Source organism: Acanthochromis polyacanthus, chromosome 8, assembly GCF_021347895.1.
Source record: "Acanthochromis polyacanthus isolate Apoly-LR-REF ecotype Palm Island chromosome 8, KAUST_Apoly_ChrSc, whole genome shotgun sequence".
NCBI classification, from domain to species: Eukaryota; Metazoa; Chordata; class Actinopteri; family Pomacentridae; genus Acanthochromis; species Acanthochromis polyacanthus.
The window spans coordinates 17,429,401-17,447,907 of NC_067120.1; the positions used below are offsets into that span (position 1 = coordinate 17,429,401).

The following is an 18,507-nucleotide window of genomic DNA, read 5'->3' on the forward strand; positions in this document are numbered from 1 at the left end:
AAAAACTAACTACACGGTTTATTTTTCTGCTGTCAAACATAATGCAGTTGGTTGTTTTACCCTCATGTTGTCCTGTGGGTCAAAACTGACCCGTTTTAAAGTTTGAAAATGTGGGGGAAAAAAAAATCAGATTTTCAGAGTGTAACTTCTGATGTTCACATTTTCAACATTTTTGGGAAATCTTTGAACATTTTTTGGTAGAAAAAAAGAAATGTTAAAAATGTTTCTTAAGAACATTCACAAAAAATCAATCCAAATCCAGCAAATTTTGCTAGATTTTGCTAGATTTTCTTGGGAATGTTCTTAAAGAAAATATTAGAAGTTTTACTGACATATATGTAGTCATTTTAGATATTTTTAGGAATTTTTTGGAAGATTTTTACTCATTTTTTTGAAAATATTTACAAGAATCTCCTTGCCAAATTTGGGGGATTTTTTTTTAAAATAAAACTTTTAAGGGAAACTTTTCAGGAATTATTGGAATTTTCTTCCTGAAGGTTTTGCAAATTTTCAGATATTTGGGGAATTTTTTTGCTGAATTTTTGGATTTTTTTTTTCCAGACAAGGACACAATATTTTTTGGTGCCCCTAAATGAGGACAACAGGAGGGCTACACAACTTAAACAAGTCTTTAACACACTCAGTGTATGTGATGCTCCGTTTCATGAACCGGGTCTATATGCACCAATAAATTGGAAATGGTGACAAAAGGTGAAGAACGACAGAAATGTCAAGTCTGCATTACACAGCACACCTCTAATCATGAAGAACAATAAATACACAGTGTCTTTGGTGAAAATGATGTTATTCTACATGCAGTGTTGATCTGAAAAACAGCAGGAGTGTGGCAACAAGCACAACAATTTGAGCGATTCATCACCCTCAGTTGTGCGGCACTGAATGCGACGCTTGTCACATGAGCCACATCGATCCATTGTGTGCAGCCATGCTGTGAGAGTGCACGTATATGCGTGTGAACATCTGTTTATGAGCTGCTCATGGTTTATGTGAGCTAAATCAGCCCACTGAGAAGCCTAATGACATGCTACCATGCAGTCGTCAGTGTGGGCTCAATATGGTCATTGTCTCTTGGCTGGTACTGCAGGAATGCAGCCGCCAGAAGAAGGAACACAAATTTCTTTGAACCCTGTTGTTGAGGACCACTTGGTTACTATGGTGATTCGCCGCACTCTATTCACTTTCCGCTCTGTGTCCGTTCTCCGAGGAGCACATCGGCTCATTGAGAAAAGCCCGGCTTAGCGCAGAATGGAGAAAATGGTTTAAGTCTTCAAGAAGCCATAATAACAAGCTGTTCATAGGGAGTGAAAAAAAACACTACTGGTTGTTAATGGACTGCCCACTGGAAATATCACAGCACTGCCACATATCACATATTTGTTTAAAGACCACTGTTGTCCCATTTCACACCTGTTGCTGTTGTGCAACGACCCCTGCAAAAAGCACTTTAAAACGGAAAGGAAAATCAATATACATGTGGAACATCCATGTGGCCCTGTGTGCTTCATCGCATCTGAGGGGTGTGAATGGAACAACATGAGTACATTATAGTGCAAGAAAGAATGAGTGGATATGCTGTTTCTGCCTACACAGGGCAGAAAATGTTCTCAGATATAAGCATAAAAAGCTAATAGAGGCAGCTAGCATTAAATGGCAGTGTTGACAGACTCGGTTCCTAGTATTAAGATTCCGAAATATAATTCTTAAATCAGTAGTTTTGTTAAACATGTTTATTTTCCATCTTACAAATACCCATCTCATGTCCCTCTGCTGAATTCTGCTGAATATGAAGCCACTGTCAGCAGCTGGTTAGCTTAGCTTAGCATGAATGCTAGTAACAAGCTAACCAGCCACAGCCCTATTCAACGAAAGCAACCGCACTGCTAACCTTGTTGTCACACCGGATGTCCTCAATTCCTGTATTTTGTGGCGGTACATATTTGTAGTGGGTTATTCATGAGCAAACCTTGTGAAGCTGTATTGAAATGAGCTGAATGGATTCTATGAGTCTAAACATTGCGTTGTATTTAATGTAACTGCCTGCGAATGATGGATTTGCGGCCTTCAGTGCTTTCTGTGGTTCTTTTCAACAGGTGAGAGGCTGTCCTTGTTTGAGATTCATGGTTCCTTTTGCTTTAATTGCTAGCTGGAGGTAGGCAATGATTTATTTATTTTTTTAATCACACTCAGTGTCCAGTGTAATTTCAGTCCAGATGATATAACATGAATGCAGCTTAAAGCAAGGGGCTTGTTTCCCCATTCCCTTTCCCCCAGTATTTGTGCTAATCTAAGGTAACCGATTGCAAGATATGAAAAGTGGTTCTCTTATTTCACAAATCTGGCATTTTTCCATTAATGAAGGTCAGATGATGGACTATAATACCAGAGGAGTAACATGCATACAACAACTATAAAGCCCCTGATAATTCCCTGATTGCGACATGTACCTGTAGAATGGTGAAGTTTTCCAGTACGCTGTTCATCATGTACTTCTCCGGCAGATGTTTGAGCTTGTGGATGAAGTTGATCATGTATTCACATAACGGGGAACGATGGATCCGAAACACATAGCGTCCATTTTCAAAGCGTGCATACTCCGTCTAGGGAAAACAAACACATAAATGTGCGATCCCATAATATAATAGAGAACATACACTATATCCGAAGAGGACTTAAACACATTAAGATGTGAAACCTATTGTAAAAAAAAAACACAAGCATACATATTCCACTGAGGCTCAAATGGATGCACTGGATGTGAGCATCTATGTGATAAGCTCTATTGTGTATAATCTAATATAACTAATGCAGCGTATGGCATGCCAGATTTGACAATAAACATATTTCTTGTGACAACTGTAATCAAATGACGAGGCCATTAAATATCATCTTGTGGTCTATGGAGGCAGCTGGCTCTACCTAGGGATGTGTGTGTATGTGTTTATATTGTACAATCCATCAGCAGCGGGTGGGGGCGGGGCGACTATTGTGTATAGTTAACGGGAAACATAACAGTTAGTCATGCCAGGGAGATCTGTGAATCACGTCAGTTTCCTGACCACAGATCAGCGGTAATTGACTGGAATTCATCTCCACCAGTAGCAGTTATTCACTCCTCGGGGTGATAATTGTAATGTTTTGATGTGGTCATGACCTCTTAATGTTGAAATATCACTGGTCCATCATTCAGTCGGTGATGCAAACTTCTTGAATTGTAGCCACATATATCATTTACTGTTGATAATTGCAGGAACTCAGCTATCCAAAAATAACAAGCAGGGTTTCCACAAAATGGGAAGCGCACGAAATCAGGGGTTTGCAAGTAGATAAAGTGAAAACAAACTATGTACATGAACATGACAGAAAAACGATGGCGTAAAATCAAGAAAATAAATACTAAAACACGCCACCAAATCTCATTTAGTGTTGTGCTCACGTTACTGTCCGTCGCCTACTGACAATTAGGTTACTTATGGCAACCTCAGATGTTGTTTTCGAATCATTTGCCTTTAGCTACCTCAGCTTTGATTGAAAAACAGTGGTCTGTTGTCTTGGTTTTGTCATGATGGTGACAGCTCGGAATGCAAGTTGCGTGATGTTTACTGGTCCAAAAACACTTTTTCCCCAAACACAATTCTTAGAAAAGGAACAGCTGTAAAAATGGAAAAAATCTCAGTAGTGTCGTAAATATTCGGTAATAAAGTTTGAAGAAGAGTGCATGACTCTGAGCCATTCATTCAGGAAGTCAGCTGCGTTTAGATAAGAACTTTAATGACTATGGGCTCCTAAAACAAAGAAGTCAAAGAAAGCCTATGAATTTTTTTCAGCCTACTTGCCCAGTGGGCACTCAGATGCACTGACTGGAAAAGCTAAGAATAAAAAATGCAAGAAAATCTAGTGTAATAATATATGCAACACACCACAACAATTCCAACAATCTCTCATAATAAATGCAGGGTAACTGTTACTATCTACTAAAAATTAAGACAGAAAAAAAGTGATTCTTGAAAGCCTTATCTTACCTCCACTTTCTCCACCACCTGTTTGCCAAAGGAGCAGACCTTGGTGGATGAGGTGATTATCATGTTCTCAGAGCTCTCATACTGGCTGGACACACCGTAAAAGAAGCTGCTGTCATCCTGCAGGTTTATACTGAGATCCGCCTAAAAGGAAGGAACACATAACACCTCAGGATCAACTCGGTATTAATATACACCTGTCTGTCTGACCAAAAGGAATCATGGTTAGTTAGGCAGCCTGGTTGTGTGCGTGAATGTATAAAGACTTGCGTCCCTTTCAGTGCAAACACTCCCTTCTTTAACTGGAGACATGTGTGCACTTAACATACTCCACACTGAGCAGTCACAATCTGGAGGATACACAGTCTGCTGCATCATCTATAACAAAATATCAGGTCTTACTTTCTGCACACTGACATGGATCTCGGTGAACATGTGCGTCAGTCTGGCAAAGAGACACCACCAAAGGTGTTACGGCTAAGCAAAGCTTGAGAGTGATTCTGGGTAAAGCCAGGAGGTATCCAACGGACAGATCCTTGTTTACCTTGAGTAACACCAACAAATCCAGCGTCAAGATTCCCAAGATGCTGATACTGTCTTTCGCTGTGTATGTTCTTGTAAGATGATAATACAGAAGATTTTGTTGATCTATGGAGCATTCAAGTTGCATCAGGTTTACTGTGTTCACAAGACAGGTCTGCTTCACCATCTCGGAGCCGGAAATTCTCTGATTACAAGTTTAAAGGAGGTATGCTGGTCACTTTTTATATTATTGTCCCCTTTTCATTGCTAAACGTGACACTGAAATGAAATCAGCAAACACCTTTAACAATTTTTGTGAAAACTAAAAAGGTACATGTATTTTGATATTAGTCATAATGATAATATCAATCAACTAAAACTAATTTAATGCCAAATAAGACAATAAGACAAAAAATATGACTTTACAAGTTCAATATAAAGGCAGCCCGGTTTGTTTATCCTCAGGTAGAAGCACATTCACCCATCTCTGATCCTCCTACTAGTTCAAGTTTGAATTGAGGCGAGTATAATCAGATTTCAGATCAGACTGAGGTGCCGTCTCCTCTGTCAGACAGCTGGGCTGTTTTACCTTTTCCCCTGTCTGGCTCTTGTCTTCTAATGGGCCATTGAGACACCGCTCAGCCTCCTCTCATCTCTTCATCACCCCGTTCATCTTCATCCCTCGCCCATGTAATTCCTCTATTTGTCTTCATCCCTGGGGCCTAGTGACCCTCCCCGAACCGCCATTCCCTGCTTCCCTAACAGCCTGCGAGGGAATTCATCCAATTACAATCAGCAGCGCACAATTGGCTGATTAGATCACGGTGGGCAGGCTGGCTGTGTAACAATTTAGCAGAGCCAGCTCAAATCGGATTCCCTCTGCACTTCAAAGGCGTGAGACAATCCGTTAGGACAGGGCCACGGGCGCTGAGGGGGTGAGGAGGACGGTGGGGAGCGGTGCGGGGCAGCCGGTGGCCGACAGAGGGGTTTGCTGGAAATTCAATCTAGAATACCATAGCTTTGGAGGTGGGTCGGCCGCCTGTCACCGTCACCATGCCAACCTGCACCTCAGCACACCCCCAAGTCACGACCTGCCACGCGGCTGTGTCACCGTGGCAACATCGATTAGGCTCTCCCCATCTTTCACAGTGGCGGAAATAAGGTTAGCGTATTTTCAGATGTGTCGAGGATTTCATTTTGCTTATTTTTATGCCCGAGAGCATCTTTGCCGTTCTTTACTCCGGCGTAGGTGTTGAAATGCCCAGCTGTTTCATAGCATTTCTGTGTTTTGCCATGGATGCCTTGAGAATTGGAGGACCCCCTTGGGATATGATAAGATGAACAGACTGAGGGGGGACAGTGTTATGAGCTTGTTTTCCTCCAGTGAGGAGCTGCATATGTCATAACTGTTGACTCCACCAGGCTCCGACATGAATCAAGAGAGTAATATTTCACCGACGAATGACTTGTTGGTTACGTGCCACACAACATTTCTCTTGCCATCCCTATCTCTTGTTCACACTGTGTGTCTCTATTTCTATCTCCTGTGCTTTATTGCTGTCTTGCTCTCTTTTCCTTTATGATATATGGAGGGTTACTCATCTCCTCCTTCCTCTCACCCCTGAATCAAATGCCGTGGCTCGACCAGCTGCTCTTCCCAAGGACTGGACATGACTACTTCCAATATGGTGCCACTCACCAATGTCTTTTATCTCTCTACAATAAATAATGTGGAAGTTGAGCCTGTGAGAAGGGTAATGCCGCACATACAAAGCCATCTGGTGGCATATGAGGCCAGCGGCACTTTGAACTTGACATTTACAGTCTTTGGCAGCTCAAACCGCAGCAGTTAAAGGTATATGTCTGCTTTGGAAGTCACAAGTGGCCTCAACACAACACAGTACATCTTCAAGTTAGCCAGATTCCAACATTTTTTGTTATTTTTATTACCTTTCATAATGATGATGCATTTTCACTGTGATGAAAATAATAGACTGACATCATTCTTCACTAAGGCAGCAGAGTTTGCCTCAACCAACGACATCCAAACACAGCATCACAGTGATGAAAGAATTCACACTACCGCAGAAAACCCATGACTGCATCCACCTCTTCCCCTTTAGAGTGCCATAGATTGCAGACTTTTAAATTACATTGGCTGATTTGAAGATTAAAAGTGATGCTGGTCTGTTTACTGAGCCGCAGCGCAGGACGTTTCATATGCCACTGTGCTTCTAGAACAGTCTGGAACTATGCATATGTCTAGCTACTGAGCTGACGCAGAGCACGATCGGCATGATGCTTTGCCTAATACAACCTCTCCAGGCTCTCCTAAAGTCTAGTGGGAGTGCACATCATTTGTGCTTAAAAACAAATAGAGTTTGAAATAAATCATTATAGTTCTGACCTGGTAGCTATTTGCTTCCACTTTATGAATTCATGCCAATGAAAAAAATAATTAAAAATCACTCACTTCAATCATGCTTAATCCTGACGTCATTCCTCCATTTATTATAAAGCCAGCATGCTCATATTTGAATGCTATGATCACAGTGTTTAACTTAGTCCTGCTAGTTAACAGTTTGGCCACATGTGAGCTGACTTGACCTCTTTGGAGCTTTAGTGTTTATGTTGCTTCAGAGTTAAATTCCTTTTCGAGACGCGTTTATTTATTTGACATGTGTAAAGGGAGGTGGCCTGAGGTGGGGTAAGACGAGGGTGGGTTTGTAACTGTGTACGTGTTGTGCATGATACAAATACCAAAGGTCTTGTCCTGAAGTAAAGCAGCGTGGTCAGATCAGAGGGATGAACAAAGTGAACATGTCCCATTCCACTCTGTCTCTCTCTTGCAATCTCATCTTTGTGTGCATTTTCATGTCCTTAACTTGGATCTTCCTCAACTTTCCAACAGATGCCCCACAGTCTCCTCCATCTGCCTGTATCTTATGTTGACTTTGCCATCATGCTTTACTCTCTTATCGCTCTCAGTGTGTGAGGGTGAGTGTTGCGTGGCTGTCTGGGTTTGTGTGTGTCTGTGTTTTTTGGGGGGGCTTATCTATAAATAAGAATATGGGGGGCATCAGGGTTGAAGTCAGTCTAATAGTGCAGAGACAGGTGTCTGGGATCACATTTCTCCTGGTGAAAGATCAGGCCTGCCACTCTCCCCAAGGCTGCTGTCACACACACTCAACCACACGCACATCACAGACATATACAAATACAGCCATGGCAAATGCTGCGCAGCAGTGCCCTCTTTGCAGGCATATAAACCACCAATCAGGTCATAGGAGTGATGACTTTCCATTCATTCTGGCCTTAAATCGCACTTAAGTTCCTTTAACTCCGACGCTTAAGCTCTCTCAACACAGTTAACACCGCTAGGCCATTAACAGCCAACAGGTGCTACAAAACATTAACAAGAGCATTCCCTGTAGTCTCACTTCACCTTCATGACTTGAGAAGGATTATGTATTAAATATACACAAAACATAAAATATAAGATTAGGCTTTACATAATGTGTATGAAAATAGGATTGTAAATGAAATTAGCGATGTGTCCTTTAAAATTAAATTAAATTGCCTCAAGTGAACTTGGAAACTGAAGTGAACTGGCCTTCTGTGAAGAGCTAGTAAAAGAAACACGAAAACGAAGAAGTGGACAGAAATATTTTACCCAGAACTTGACGAGAAAGAAAGCGTTGTGTGGCCCTTTGTCAAACAGCTCTTTCAGGCCCCCTTTCTTCTCTGGGAACTTGTCGTAGATCTGCCTGATGTCCACTGACTCCAGATAGGGGTCGCTGTAGCTCGGGTTGGACTGGCCGATATGCACAAACAGGTGCTTGTTGAACTGGAGGAACAAAAATGTATATCAGAGATGAAATGTCCAGTTTGCTGACTTGCCATTAATGGCAAGTGTGCTGCTGGAAACTATAAAACATCTGTTATATTAAACCTGCTGCTCCACTTCATCACATTTACTCTAATATAAACTCTCAAAGGTTCCACTGGTTCCCCTCCTGCTGCACCATTCAAGAACATGTGATTAGCTGTTGTGTAAATGTGTTAATACAGCTTATCCCAGCATCTTCAACCACAATATAAAGGCCTTTCTAAGGGCACAGTAAAATAAGAATTGAATGGTAGTGTTTGTAACATTGGTGTTTTCTTGTTGATGTCATTAGCTTTTAGAGTGAAACTTATTTTCTTAGTAAAGGAAATTTTAAATCTTCAACTCTTAAATCTCTGACAGTTAACAATTAACTGTCTGCAACTATTTTATTTGAAAGAATTCTGTGTTCAAGTCTGCACCACACTATTTTTCCTTAAAAACGAAGCTAGCTGGGAAGCAAAGACTTACAACAGCATATGGTTTACATTAGAGATTTGCTTTGCTAATACAAGACTAAAATAAAATAAAGACATGTCATTAACAGGCTATACAGAGTAGAAAATTGCCCTTTTGTTGAATGAAAATGCGTTTTTGCATAGTCGCACATTTATCGTAGTGAATTTAACAAAAGAAATTTGTGTCAGAAATGAAAACCATTTTACTGGGTAAACTCATTCAAGACCTGAGAACCAAAATACTGTTGAAAAAATGTTTAGAAGCAGCTGACAATGTGCATTATTTCATTTTTTTTTAGGTCTGTTTTTGATTTAACATTGACAACGATGAATCATACTAAGTCACTGATGAAAACAGTTGTCTCCTCTATACTCACAGTCTCTGGGTCCTGAGGTTGCTCCAGGAAGGCGGAGAACTCCAGCATTCGCAGCTTGGAGCTGGCAATACTTCTGCCCTGCCAAGGGGGGGCACCGGGAGACATGGACAGCCCTGCTGTGCTTTCATAACCTGCAGAGAAGAGGGCGCCGAGCATGTAAATGTGTTGTTTGAGTGTCACAAAGGAAACCTCAAAAATGCAGCAAAAATGCAGCTGTTTCTCTTAGCTGTGTGTAAGCTCTTCATGATGACCTGAGTTGTCACATCACGCTGCTCACTTGACAGCCGTCTGTCAACAAAGCAAAGGAGAGAAAGAGCACCCACCTGTTATGGGGGCCGGGCCGGACGCTTGCATGGCATAACTCTGCTGGGAGAAGGGCTTAATGCTGGAGAGAAGAGACAGACAAGAGGGAGAGAGACATGTTACGCACCATCTCAGCCTCATGACCCCATCTCATATAATAATCGGACCACCTGACCTCTAAAGACGCATGGGGCAGAGTGGTATGCTGAATGTCAGACAGCTGAAGACCTGTCTTTATAATTTCTCTGATGTGTTTTAATTTGCTCTAAGATTTATTCTCTGACTTGAAATTTATCTGATTATTATGAAGCTGATCACATGAGAAATCAGTGATGGATAGCACTACGGAGGAGAAGGAACGGCTACTTACTCTTCATGGCCTCCTGGCTGTCCTGGAAGTGCCCCGTGCCAAAACTGAGGAAAAAAGGAGTAAATACTGTTAAACTGTTGTTGTTCAACAAAAACAGTAACAACTGTGTCTATTATGCATTCAAAACGTAAGGCTGGACTGAGAGGTGGTTTCATAAGAAGTTTCCAGCTAAAATGTGTTGCGTAAAAAATACAATAAAAGATAGAAAAATAATACATATATACTCGATGTATGATGCAAGCATCGAAGAAAAATAACATTTCTTGATAAGTTGTAAACAGATCGCATTACTTATACCCAAACTGCAAGTTCATAAACCTGAACCAAGCAAAATCAATAAGGCAAGAAGTTTAAAAAATTAAACTTGAAGACAAATGAATGGTTGCAAGATGAAACCACCTTGCGTCCAGGAAGATGACAGACATGTATCAGTACGTAAAGTCAGAAAAATACTTGCATTAAGTCACAGAATTTGTTCTACAGCTATGAGTACTGCTCAGCCCTTTAGATTATTATGAATAAGATGATGTAGGGCACTCTGGTCAGAGACTCACCCCACCAGTAGTGGGGTAAGCCGGTCTAGAGAGGCCCTGGAGAGCCATCTTGTTCTGGAAGGCAGTAGGTGAGATGATCTGAGCTGAGGACATGGTGGCCATGCTCTGGAGGGCCTTGTCTTTGGCAGCCTGGTCCTACAGACAGGGACAGAGAGTAAGAAAAACAGACAGTCATGCAAAGGGAGAGCACTCATCAGACTCCATTTAAGTCAGCGCCCCACTTTACCACTAACACAAGCAGAGCCGTAAAAGGGGACATGAAAGGCTCAGGCCAGCTTGCATCACCGGTGAATCCCTGCCAGCCAGAGAGCTGGAGAGAAGGTGATATTACAGTCAAGGGCCTTTGGGTCAAGAGTTAAGTTTATTGCTTTGGCAGGGGCAAGCCAGTGATGACAACTAGCTTCTGTTGGAGGTCATAGTGGAAGTCAAGGCAGGCAACGGGGTGATATAATATGGTTATCACAACAATATCAAATTTGCAAAATGCTAATGTCATTAAAAAGATTTAAAACAGGAGATAGATACAAAAAAAAGTCTATACTCTGTGCTACACTGTAAAGTGATACAGCTCTTGTTTTTGAATCCCCTCCTTCAGCAGTTTCCAAACCACAGAGGACTACAAGCACTTGCCGCCCAGCCCAAATGGGCAAGGCCACACGGTGCATTCTTCTTCCCAGAACTGGCTAACACAAGGGCATAGCTGAAATATGGGGGGGTACATGTGGCAGGGATCTCAGTTACACCAAAGACGTATTTAAAAAGGCCTGTGACAGGGGCCAACCCTGTGACCAGTGCAGAGCCCTGCCAGCTGAACCCTCATGGCTACCATCCAAGGTGAGGGAGAGTCCTGTTGCCTGCTGTGACCGCGAGTATGCGAGTGTATGCGGATGAGAAATGTAAACTGAGAAAGTACTGGGGGGACAGGGATGTGTGAGCTCTCAGCGTACCACACAGGAAAACTTTTATTGTGGCACTTACCAGATGTAATACCTGGAAGGAATAATGCAGGGATTAATTTGTTTCCTGAAAATTGCGTTTGGTTCATCTTATTCATAACCATGCACAGCAGACCCCAGGCTTTGTAAAATATGTTCACATTTCATCGAAATGTGCCAGTATCTCATTTAAAACTTGCATCAATTATGGGCTGCAATTAAAATAGCCAATCATTTGTGTCTTTGTGTTAATGGAATGTGAATACATGGCCTTGCGGGGCCACGGAGGTTAAAATGCCTTTAACAAAACACGAAACTTCATTACAGCAGGAAATAATACAGGGTAATAATGTTTTCACCTTCTTTCCGTCTGTTGCTGCTCAACTTGATTGAAATCATGATAACAGCTGAATGCAAGCACCTTGGTCTGATTACATCTAAAAACCTCTATGAGTCTGTGTCAAAAAAGAATTGCAGCATACTAATCACACCTTTAACTCTACTATGCCTTTTTTTTTCTTTGCCTGGTAGTATGCACAGACCAAAACTCTTTGACAATTCAGACACACCAAGAATTTTAACGTACATTAAACAAGAACAACACTTCACTTCATTAGAAACATTTAGGGAATATAAAAAAGCAGATAGAAGTTGACTCACGTAGCGTACCTTCAGCTTCACCTGGATCTCCCTGGCCTTCCGTCGGGCTAGAACCTGGATGTGACTAGACACCTGGAAGACACAGAAAACAAGCAATGCAGCGTAGTTAAACCCTGCATGTGTGTGTTTGCTCGATTTTTCTCTCACAGTTAAACAACATGCAGATGAGCTAAAGGCTCTAAACTACCCAAAAGTGCAAATGTTTGTGTTGCAACTAAGCATCAATTGCTGTGGCTGAAAAATTAAGCCGACATTAAGTGTCAACAATTGCAGTTCCGCAAATAGCCACTTGAGGCTGGTTCCAAAAGTGAGTCAATCCCCATAGTGCCTCATGTCTAGCCTAGCCACGCTAGACCCAGGTCTGAAGACGCAAGGGTCTAGGAACTCTCGACAGGGAGGGAGGCGGGCTAAAAGGTTGTCTTTCAAATCACTCTGCAGCAATTGGGTAGGTATACAACCAATCAGCGCAACAAATAGGCTGACGTAGTTCCTAGAGCGCCGGAAATCAGAGGATGCGGGAGTTCGGGGAAGCCTTATTTATCTTCTTTCTTATCTTATCCTTTGTTTATCTTTCAAGTTGAATTTTAGCTTCAAATCTTTAAGGGCTGTGGCCAAAGCCGAGTCGAAAGATAACTGTTTATTGTGCGCAGCCATCTTCTTGTCTATCCTTGTTTCTATGGTTGTTTCCGGTTGTTTCTGTCAGAATCGTTGCGCCTCTGTCGTCACTTAGTTACGCCCGCCTTCTGACTCTACACTTCATGGTGATTCGTCGGCCAGTTTTAGGAGCATCCAACCTCAAGACTTACCGAGGGTAACTAGACCGACCCTGGCAGAGAATTAAATTCGTTGCCGTGGGTTGTCTAGCGTGGCTAGGCTACCTCATGTCAGCTTTACAGCAGAAATAAACATGTTTGTCACCTAGTAATAAAAACAGTTTTGGTCTCTACAGCTAATTTCCCTGTTCATGACAACAGTACAGAAGGTGGATTTTTTAATCACTTCCTGGTTGAAATTCTTTTCAGGCTGAAAGCGATATTAAAGGATGTGGAACTGCAAGTGACAAGATATGTTTGCATGGCCCTGCTTTGCTGCACTCACGCTTCACCTCTTTTCTTATGTTTAGATGAGTTAGTAGTTCAGCAGAGGAAGCCACTGCCAAGATAGCAACATCCAAAACCACCACAATGAGCTTTAAATCTGCTCTTTAGGAAACCTAACAACGACATCAAGCATCGGGTTTGTCCATCTTTAGATACAGTCAGTGGTCACAAACTATCTATGAGGGACCCTAATTCACACCCAAGACTCAGGATGCAATATAATCAAGACTCCTGCTGCCCTGCACAGGTTTAGAGAATGAACAAATGTACAGCTAAGCTCAAACAACATTAGCTTAAACTTGCAGTAACTGTTGTTTTGGTGACTTGAAGGCAGTGGAAACAAATTAAGAACAGAGCGCTTTTAGGTTGGCACGGTGAACCTGTTAGTCAACAGCAGCTTATTTAAACATCCAGTAGCTAAGGAACAACATTATCATTCATATGGAGTTACACTGCAGTCCAATTTCCACTCCCCTTTTAGCTCTATTTTTGGTCTCTTTTAACACTTCTGAACATGTCTGTTGAGCCACTAAATGTTGCACTATGTTTAACAGTTAGTCGCCTGCTTTGTCTGTCTACTGTTTAGTCTTAATCAGGTAGTTTTAGAGCTTTTATTTTGAAGAAAACAGGTGTCTACTCCAGGCAAAAAAAAAAAAAATGCTATGAGCAATGGTGAATCAAAACAGTATATATGGGGACTGGATAGATGAACCAAGACCTGAAACACCTATAAAGACAACAGTAAAGTTCTGTGAAGCTTGGAGGAAGCTGCATATTCAGGTGATAATTGTCTGTGTATGTTTCACTACGAGGACCCCTATCCCATTGTAACTGTCGTCTGCTACACTGTCATCATAAAATATTGGATATTGCCAGGTGTTAAATTGGGAGTTGTGGGGAGGGAAGCCCTTGTTCACTGAGGTCGTAGCTCACCAGTCACAATGCTGACAGTAAAAATAGGACTGTTTATTTAGTACAGTAGCTCCACTAAAAACTGTACACATTGTATTTTCTGGATGTGGCTTGGACAGAGGAACCAAGAAATTGTTTCTGGAAAAGTCCGCTGTTGTAGTTGAATTTCCGAAATGTCATTTTAAAAATTATATTCTAGAAAATAAATTACTTGTATTCTTTTGCGGTTCATGAAATTCTGCCATTCCAGCCATATATGAAAATAGACCAATATTTGCACCGACTGAGCTGAAGTTTATAGTAACAGTAGATTGTTGTAATTATTTTATTACTTTATGCTTGCAGTAATGCCACTGCTGCAGTCAATGCAGATTTTGAGCAGCAGAATTGTAATTCCTCCTTAAGTAGTACACTTAATATGACAGAGAAAACATATTGTATTTTCTCAACAAGAAAAAATATATTTGGAATTTTGCTGTCAATAAATATTTATGGACAGCTCTGATGTTTGCTTTGCAGAAAAGTGTGTAGGTTGATCACAAAAGATCACAGGGAAATCTCAAAATGTGTAAATAACAAATGAAGTTACTGTTGCTGTGCAACTGGTGTGAATTGTACAAGGCCAATTTCTCAGCACGAAGACAGTGAAAAACCTTTTTCTGTGTGACGCTACAGCTGTTTATTAAAGTTAAAGAAAATAAGTCATGTATTTATTCAGGCCTACATGCTGTACGAAAGCAGATTTAAAACGTTGTATACAAGTTGGTAACACCCTGGAACTAAGACCTGTGTTATATGTTGTGGATATGTGAATATGCAATAGTTTGTGTGATGTAAATTTCATCATCTCCCAAAGTTGGCACATGAAGCCCAAATTTGTGTCTGTGTAGCAGCTACGCCATAAAAGCAGTAGTGTGCATGCTCAGCAGGAATGGTGTGTATGTGCAGAATATGGAGATACAATCTATGGCACAAGCACTGGGCTTCCTCCCAGTAGCCTCCAAGCCCTCCAAACCCTAACCCACACTACAAACTAGTGTATTTCAGCAACAATACATCTGTGGTGTCTGCAGCTGTTTGTGTGCATGCCCACAAGGGAGTATATACCAGGCTTAAGGCCAGTTTTATACTTTATACTTCACTATCCGTGAATATGCGAGGGTCCTCTATGGTGTAAATTTCGTCATCTCTCCAAGTCTGCACAGACCCATCTGCGGACATCCAACATTCTAGCTGAGTAGATGCTATGCTGCAAGGATGCACAGATGCTGATCTACAGGGCATCTAGCCATAATATTTATATGAGTTAGGGTAAGTTTTGTAGTTTATAATACTGTGGAGTCTTAGCTCTATTATCACATTAGTTAGGTTGTTCTCTATGACTACAAACACTGTGGAGTCTCAGCTTTAATATGTATTACAGGCAGGTAAAGTATTATTTTATATATTTTTTTGTAAAGTTTAATACCTAATATGTAATTTATTATATTAATATTGTTAGGCCTGACTTGACATAACTTGACTTGAGTGTTTTATCATGTTTATATTGTAAATTTGGGATTTTGATTGCAGTGCAATAACAACTTTGCATAGGTAGTCCATATTTTAGTATAATCAAAGCTTTAAGGAGCCAGTGGCACAACTGTGGTGAGTTCAGGTCCAGTTTAACCTCTGAGTATAGCTGCTTTAGCGACAATGTGGCTAAAATCACTTTGCTCTATGAGGCACTGCGAGAGAGAAACATGGCATATAGGTTTAAGTTGGTTTAAAATTTTAGTTTATTTCACTTTTTTGAATCACGGAATTAATGAAAAATTATAAAACTATTGCAAACAATACTAAAAATTATGCTCAGCCTGCTGGAATGATGTTTGGTCAGTCAGTCAAGAAAAGTAAAGGTAATAAGAAAATATAAAACTGAAACTAAGTTTAAATTTAGTATGGATACCTTTCTTGCTCAAAAGCCTATTGTAAAGCAATGTGGTGCCAGATTATAATACAGATAATGAACACACAATTTTGAGTTTTTACCTTTAAAGTATAAATTTATAAATGAATTTAAACAAAACTGAATTGTTTGGTCTATTTTAATGAAGCACCGTGTTATTTTAACTTTGTGATTCCCCATCTCACATTCTATATCACAATATGTATTAAATATGCATTACAAATACAGAAGAAATGGATTTTGTTACAAGATAACACTAAATCCATATTCTCAGCAACTGTCTAACGTAGCTGTACAACGACAGCAGTCAGTTTGCTGTTGATGAACCAGCAGGTGTCCCTCTATGCCTCCAACCTGTCTCACTATCTGTGATCTGTCACTACCCCTCCTCCTCCTCTCATCTCCACTCATCTCTTTTCATTTCCACACTGACTCTGCCAGATGACTTAGAGACGCTTTCTCTTCACATCCATCACTGCCCCATACATCAGTTCTTCCATATCAGATACCGTAGTGAGGATAGAGTTCCAAATCCCTCTCCGTCCCGCTTTGGTCTCCCATCCAGATCACTGTATTCCCCAGCTTCTTTCCCCTTCTAACAAGCACCAGATCCATGAGGTGGTGAAGAAACAACACCGACACATGATCCTATAGCATCTGTGCATTGGGCCCTGGCCCTAAATCAATCGTCATGTCCAGCCCTCCAAACAGGAGGGATTGAGGGTCCGGTGGGGTGGGTGTACACAGGGTGTTGGGACATCACTCAACAGCAGAGGATTTTCTGGAGGGGTTCAAAAATAGGGGCTGCTACAAATGGCATCTGCAGAGAACTCACCTGCTTTCTGGTCCGCGTCTTCCCCGTGCGGAGCTTGATGTACCGTGCAATCAACTCATTTCGTCCTGTAAAGGGGCCAAGAAACATCATTTTACTTCACTAATTAGCACAAGATCCAATTACTGGAAAAATTCCAGTTCTTTCAGCTACATTTCACTTCCACTTGTCAGTTATAAAATCAGCAGGAAAAAGACATCTGAACAGTTAATAGGAAAAAGGCAACTTAATTTAGTTTTTAACTTAGTTTTATTTATTTATTTACTAAATTAAGTTTTAATAGGAGAGACCTGAGAAAGGCTGAGGAGACTGAACAGACGTGACGCAGCACCCACATTTAACTCATCACCAGTGAGCCTGCTCTGAATGCCTGGCCAAAGCAGGCGGCATGAGAGGCAGGAATGACGAAATGTATATTTGTGTGAACAGATTTGAACAAATAGTTCTGCACCATTAGCTAAACGAAGAGCTTAAAATGTTTTTGCACTCATGCCTTAGATTGCACATATTTGCAAGTGTTTGCACACATGCACATACGGACGAGAGCGCAAACACACGTGCACAAAGCAAAGCGTCAAGGCTGTCAAGTGTGTCAACGCTGAAAGTTGCAAGTGTAAGTATATCACTAAGTATATACTTCTGTCTGTGTGAGAGCTTGCATCAGTCTGAGGCTGACCCCCTGAGTGTACACTGAGCTCATATCTCGGCGGTGAGTGTGCGTCTGTGCGCTGCCACTGCTGACAGACAGGTCACATTGGCAGAGCAGGTGGAGGCTGCGGCCATGCGATCCTCAGACCGGACTCGGGACAGACACGGTACAGGCCGGTGACCAGAAGGGGCTGGTCTGCTGAGGCCGCGAGGCAGCTGGTGTGTGTGTCAATGTTTATGGAATATGCTTTTACGCCTGCAGTAAATTTTGAGCTTGTTCTCCCCCTCATCTAAGCTCTCCAGTTGCTGTGGAGGGCAACGGTCATGTGGCTTCTTGCACCCCCGTCTTCCAAACTAAATCTCTAGCTTAATGGTTAAAACAGAAAACCTAAGAACAGGTTGAGAATGTGTTCAGGTTTTACAGGATACTTGGGTGTCTCTGTGCTGGTGCTGCTTAAATTGAGAGTAAAAGCTTATACATGAAGGACACACACTTATTAACACAGTACATATGATATCATAGCAACAGGGAAGCATTAAGTTCAGGATCAATCTCCAAACACTCTTTTTATTGTTGTTTATGGCGCAATAATTCTAAATATCCACTGGCTGCAGCTTCTCAGATGTGAGTATTTACCGTAAATTTAATATCTGTGTATTTTGGAGTATCACTGGGACAAAATAAGCAATGTAATAATGTCACTTTGGGCATTGGGAAATTGTGAGACGCACTTTTTTCTAATTTTCTGACACTGAATAGACTACACATTAAGCATAATGCTGCTGGAAATTATCAAGAGATCAATTAAAACCAAACATAATCATTAACAGGACCCGTGGAGATCAGCACACATGCATATTTCGGGCACTGAGAAAAGCACACAAGATCAGGTGCACAGTGTATCACGGCTCTGACACCCAAAGGACCTCTCACACACAAACGCACCAAGTCATACAAGAGTTTA

General features: G+C 41.4%; 1 protein-coding gene across 6 annotated transcripts in view; it reads right to left on the minus strand.

Annotated features, from left to right (window-relative positions):
- LOC110952830 (transcriptional enhancer factor TEF-3) overlaps positions 1 to 18,507 on the minus strand; it is a 42,337-nt gene that overhangs the window by 2,094 nt on the left and 21,736 nt on the right. For 4 of the 6 annotated variants that reach the window (XM_051952552.1, XM_051952554.1, XM_051952553.1 and 1 more), the window contains 9 exons: positions 16,898 to 16,962; positions 12,103 to 12,174; positions 10,508 to 10,642; positions 9,954 to 9,997; positions 9,604 to 9,665; positions 9,281 to 9,411; positions 8,233 to 8,406; positions 4,041 to 4,181; positions 2,466 to 2,618 (listed from right to left, as the gene is read on the minus strand). In XM_051952552.1, the coding sequence (XP_051808512.1) occupies positions 2,466 to 2,618; positions 4,041 to 4,181; positions 8,233 to 8,406; positions 9,281 to 9,411; positions 9,604 to 9,665; positions 9,954 to 9,997; positions 10,508 to 10,642; positions 12,103 to 12,174; positions 16,898 to 16,962 (977 nt within the window). The remainder of the gene's footprint in view (positions 1 to 2,465; positions 2,619 to 4,040; positions 4,182 to 8,232; positions 8,407 to 9,280; positions 9,412 to 9,603; positions 9,666 to 9,953; positions 9,998 to 10,507; positions 10,643 to 12,102; positions 12,175 to 16,897; positions 16,963 to 18,507) is intronic. The other 2 variants (XM_022196565.2, XM_051952556.1) reach the window with 1 other exon arrangement.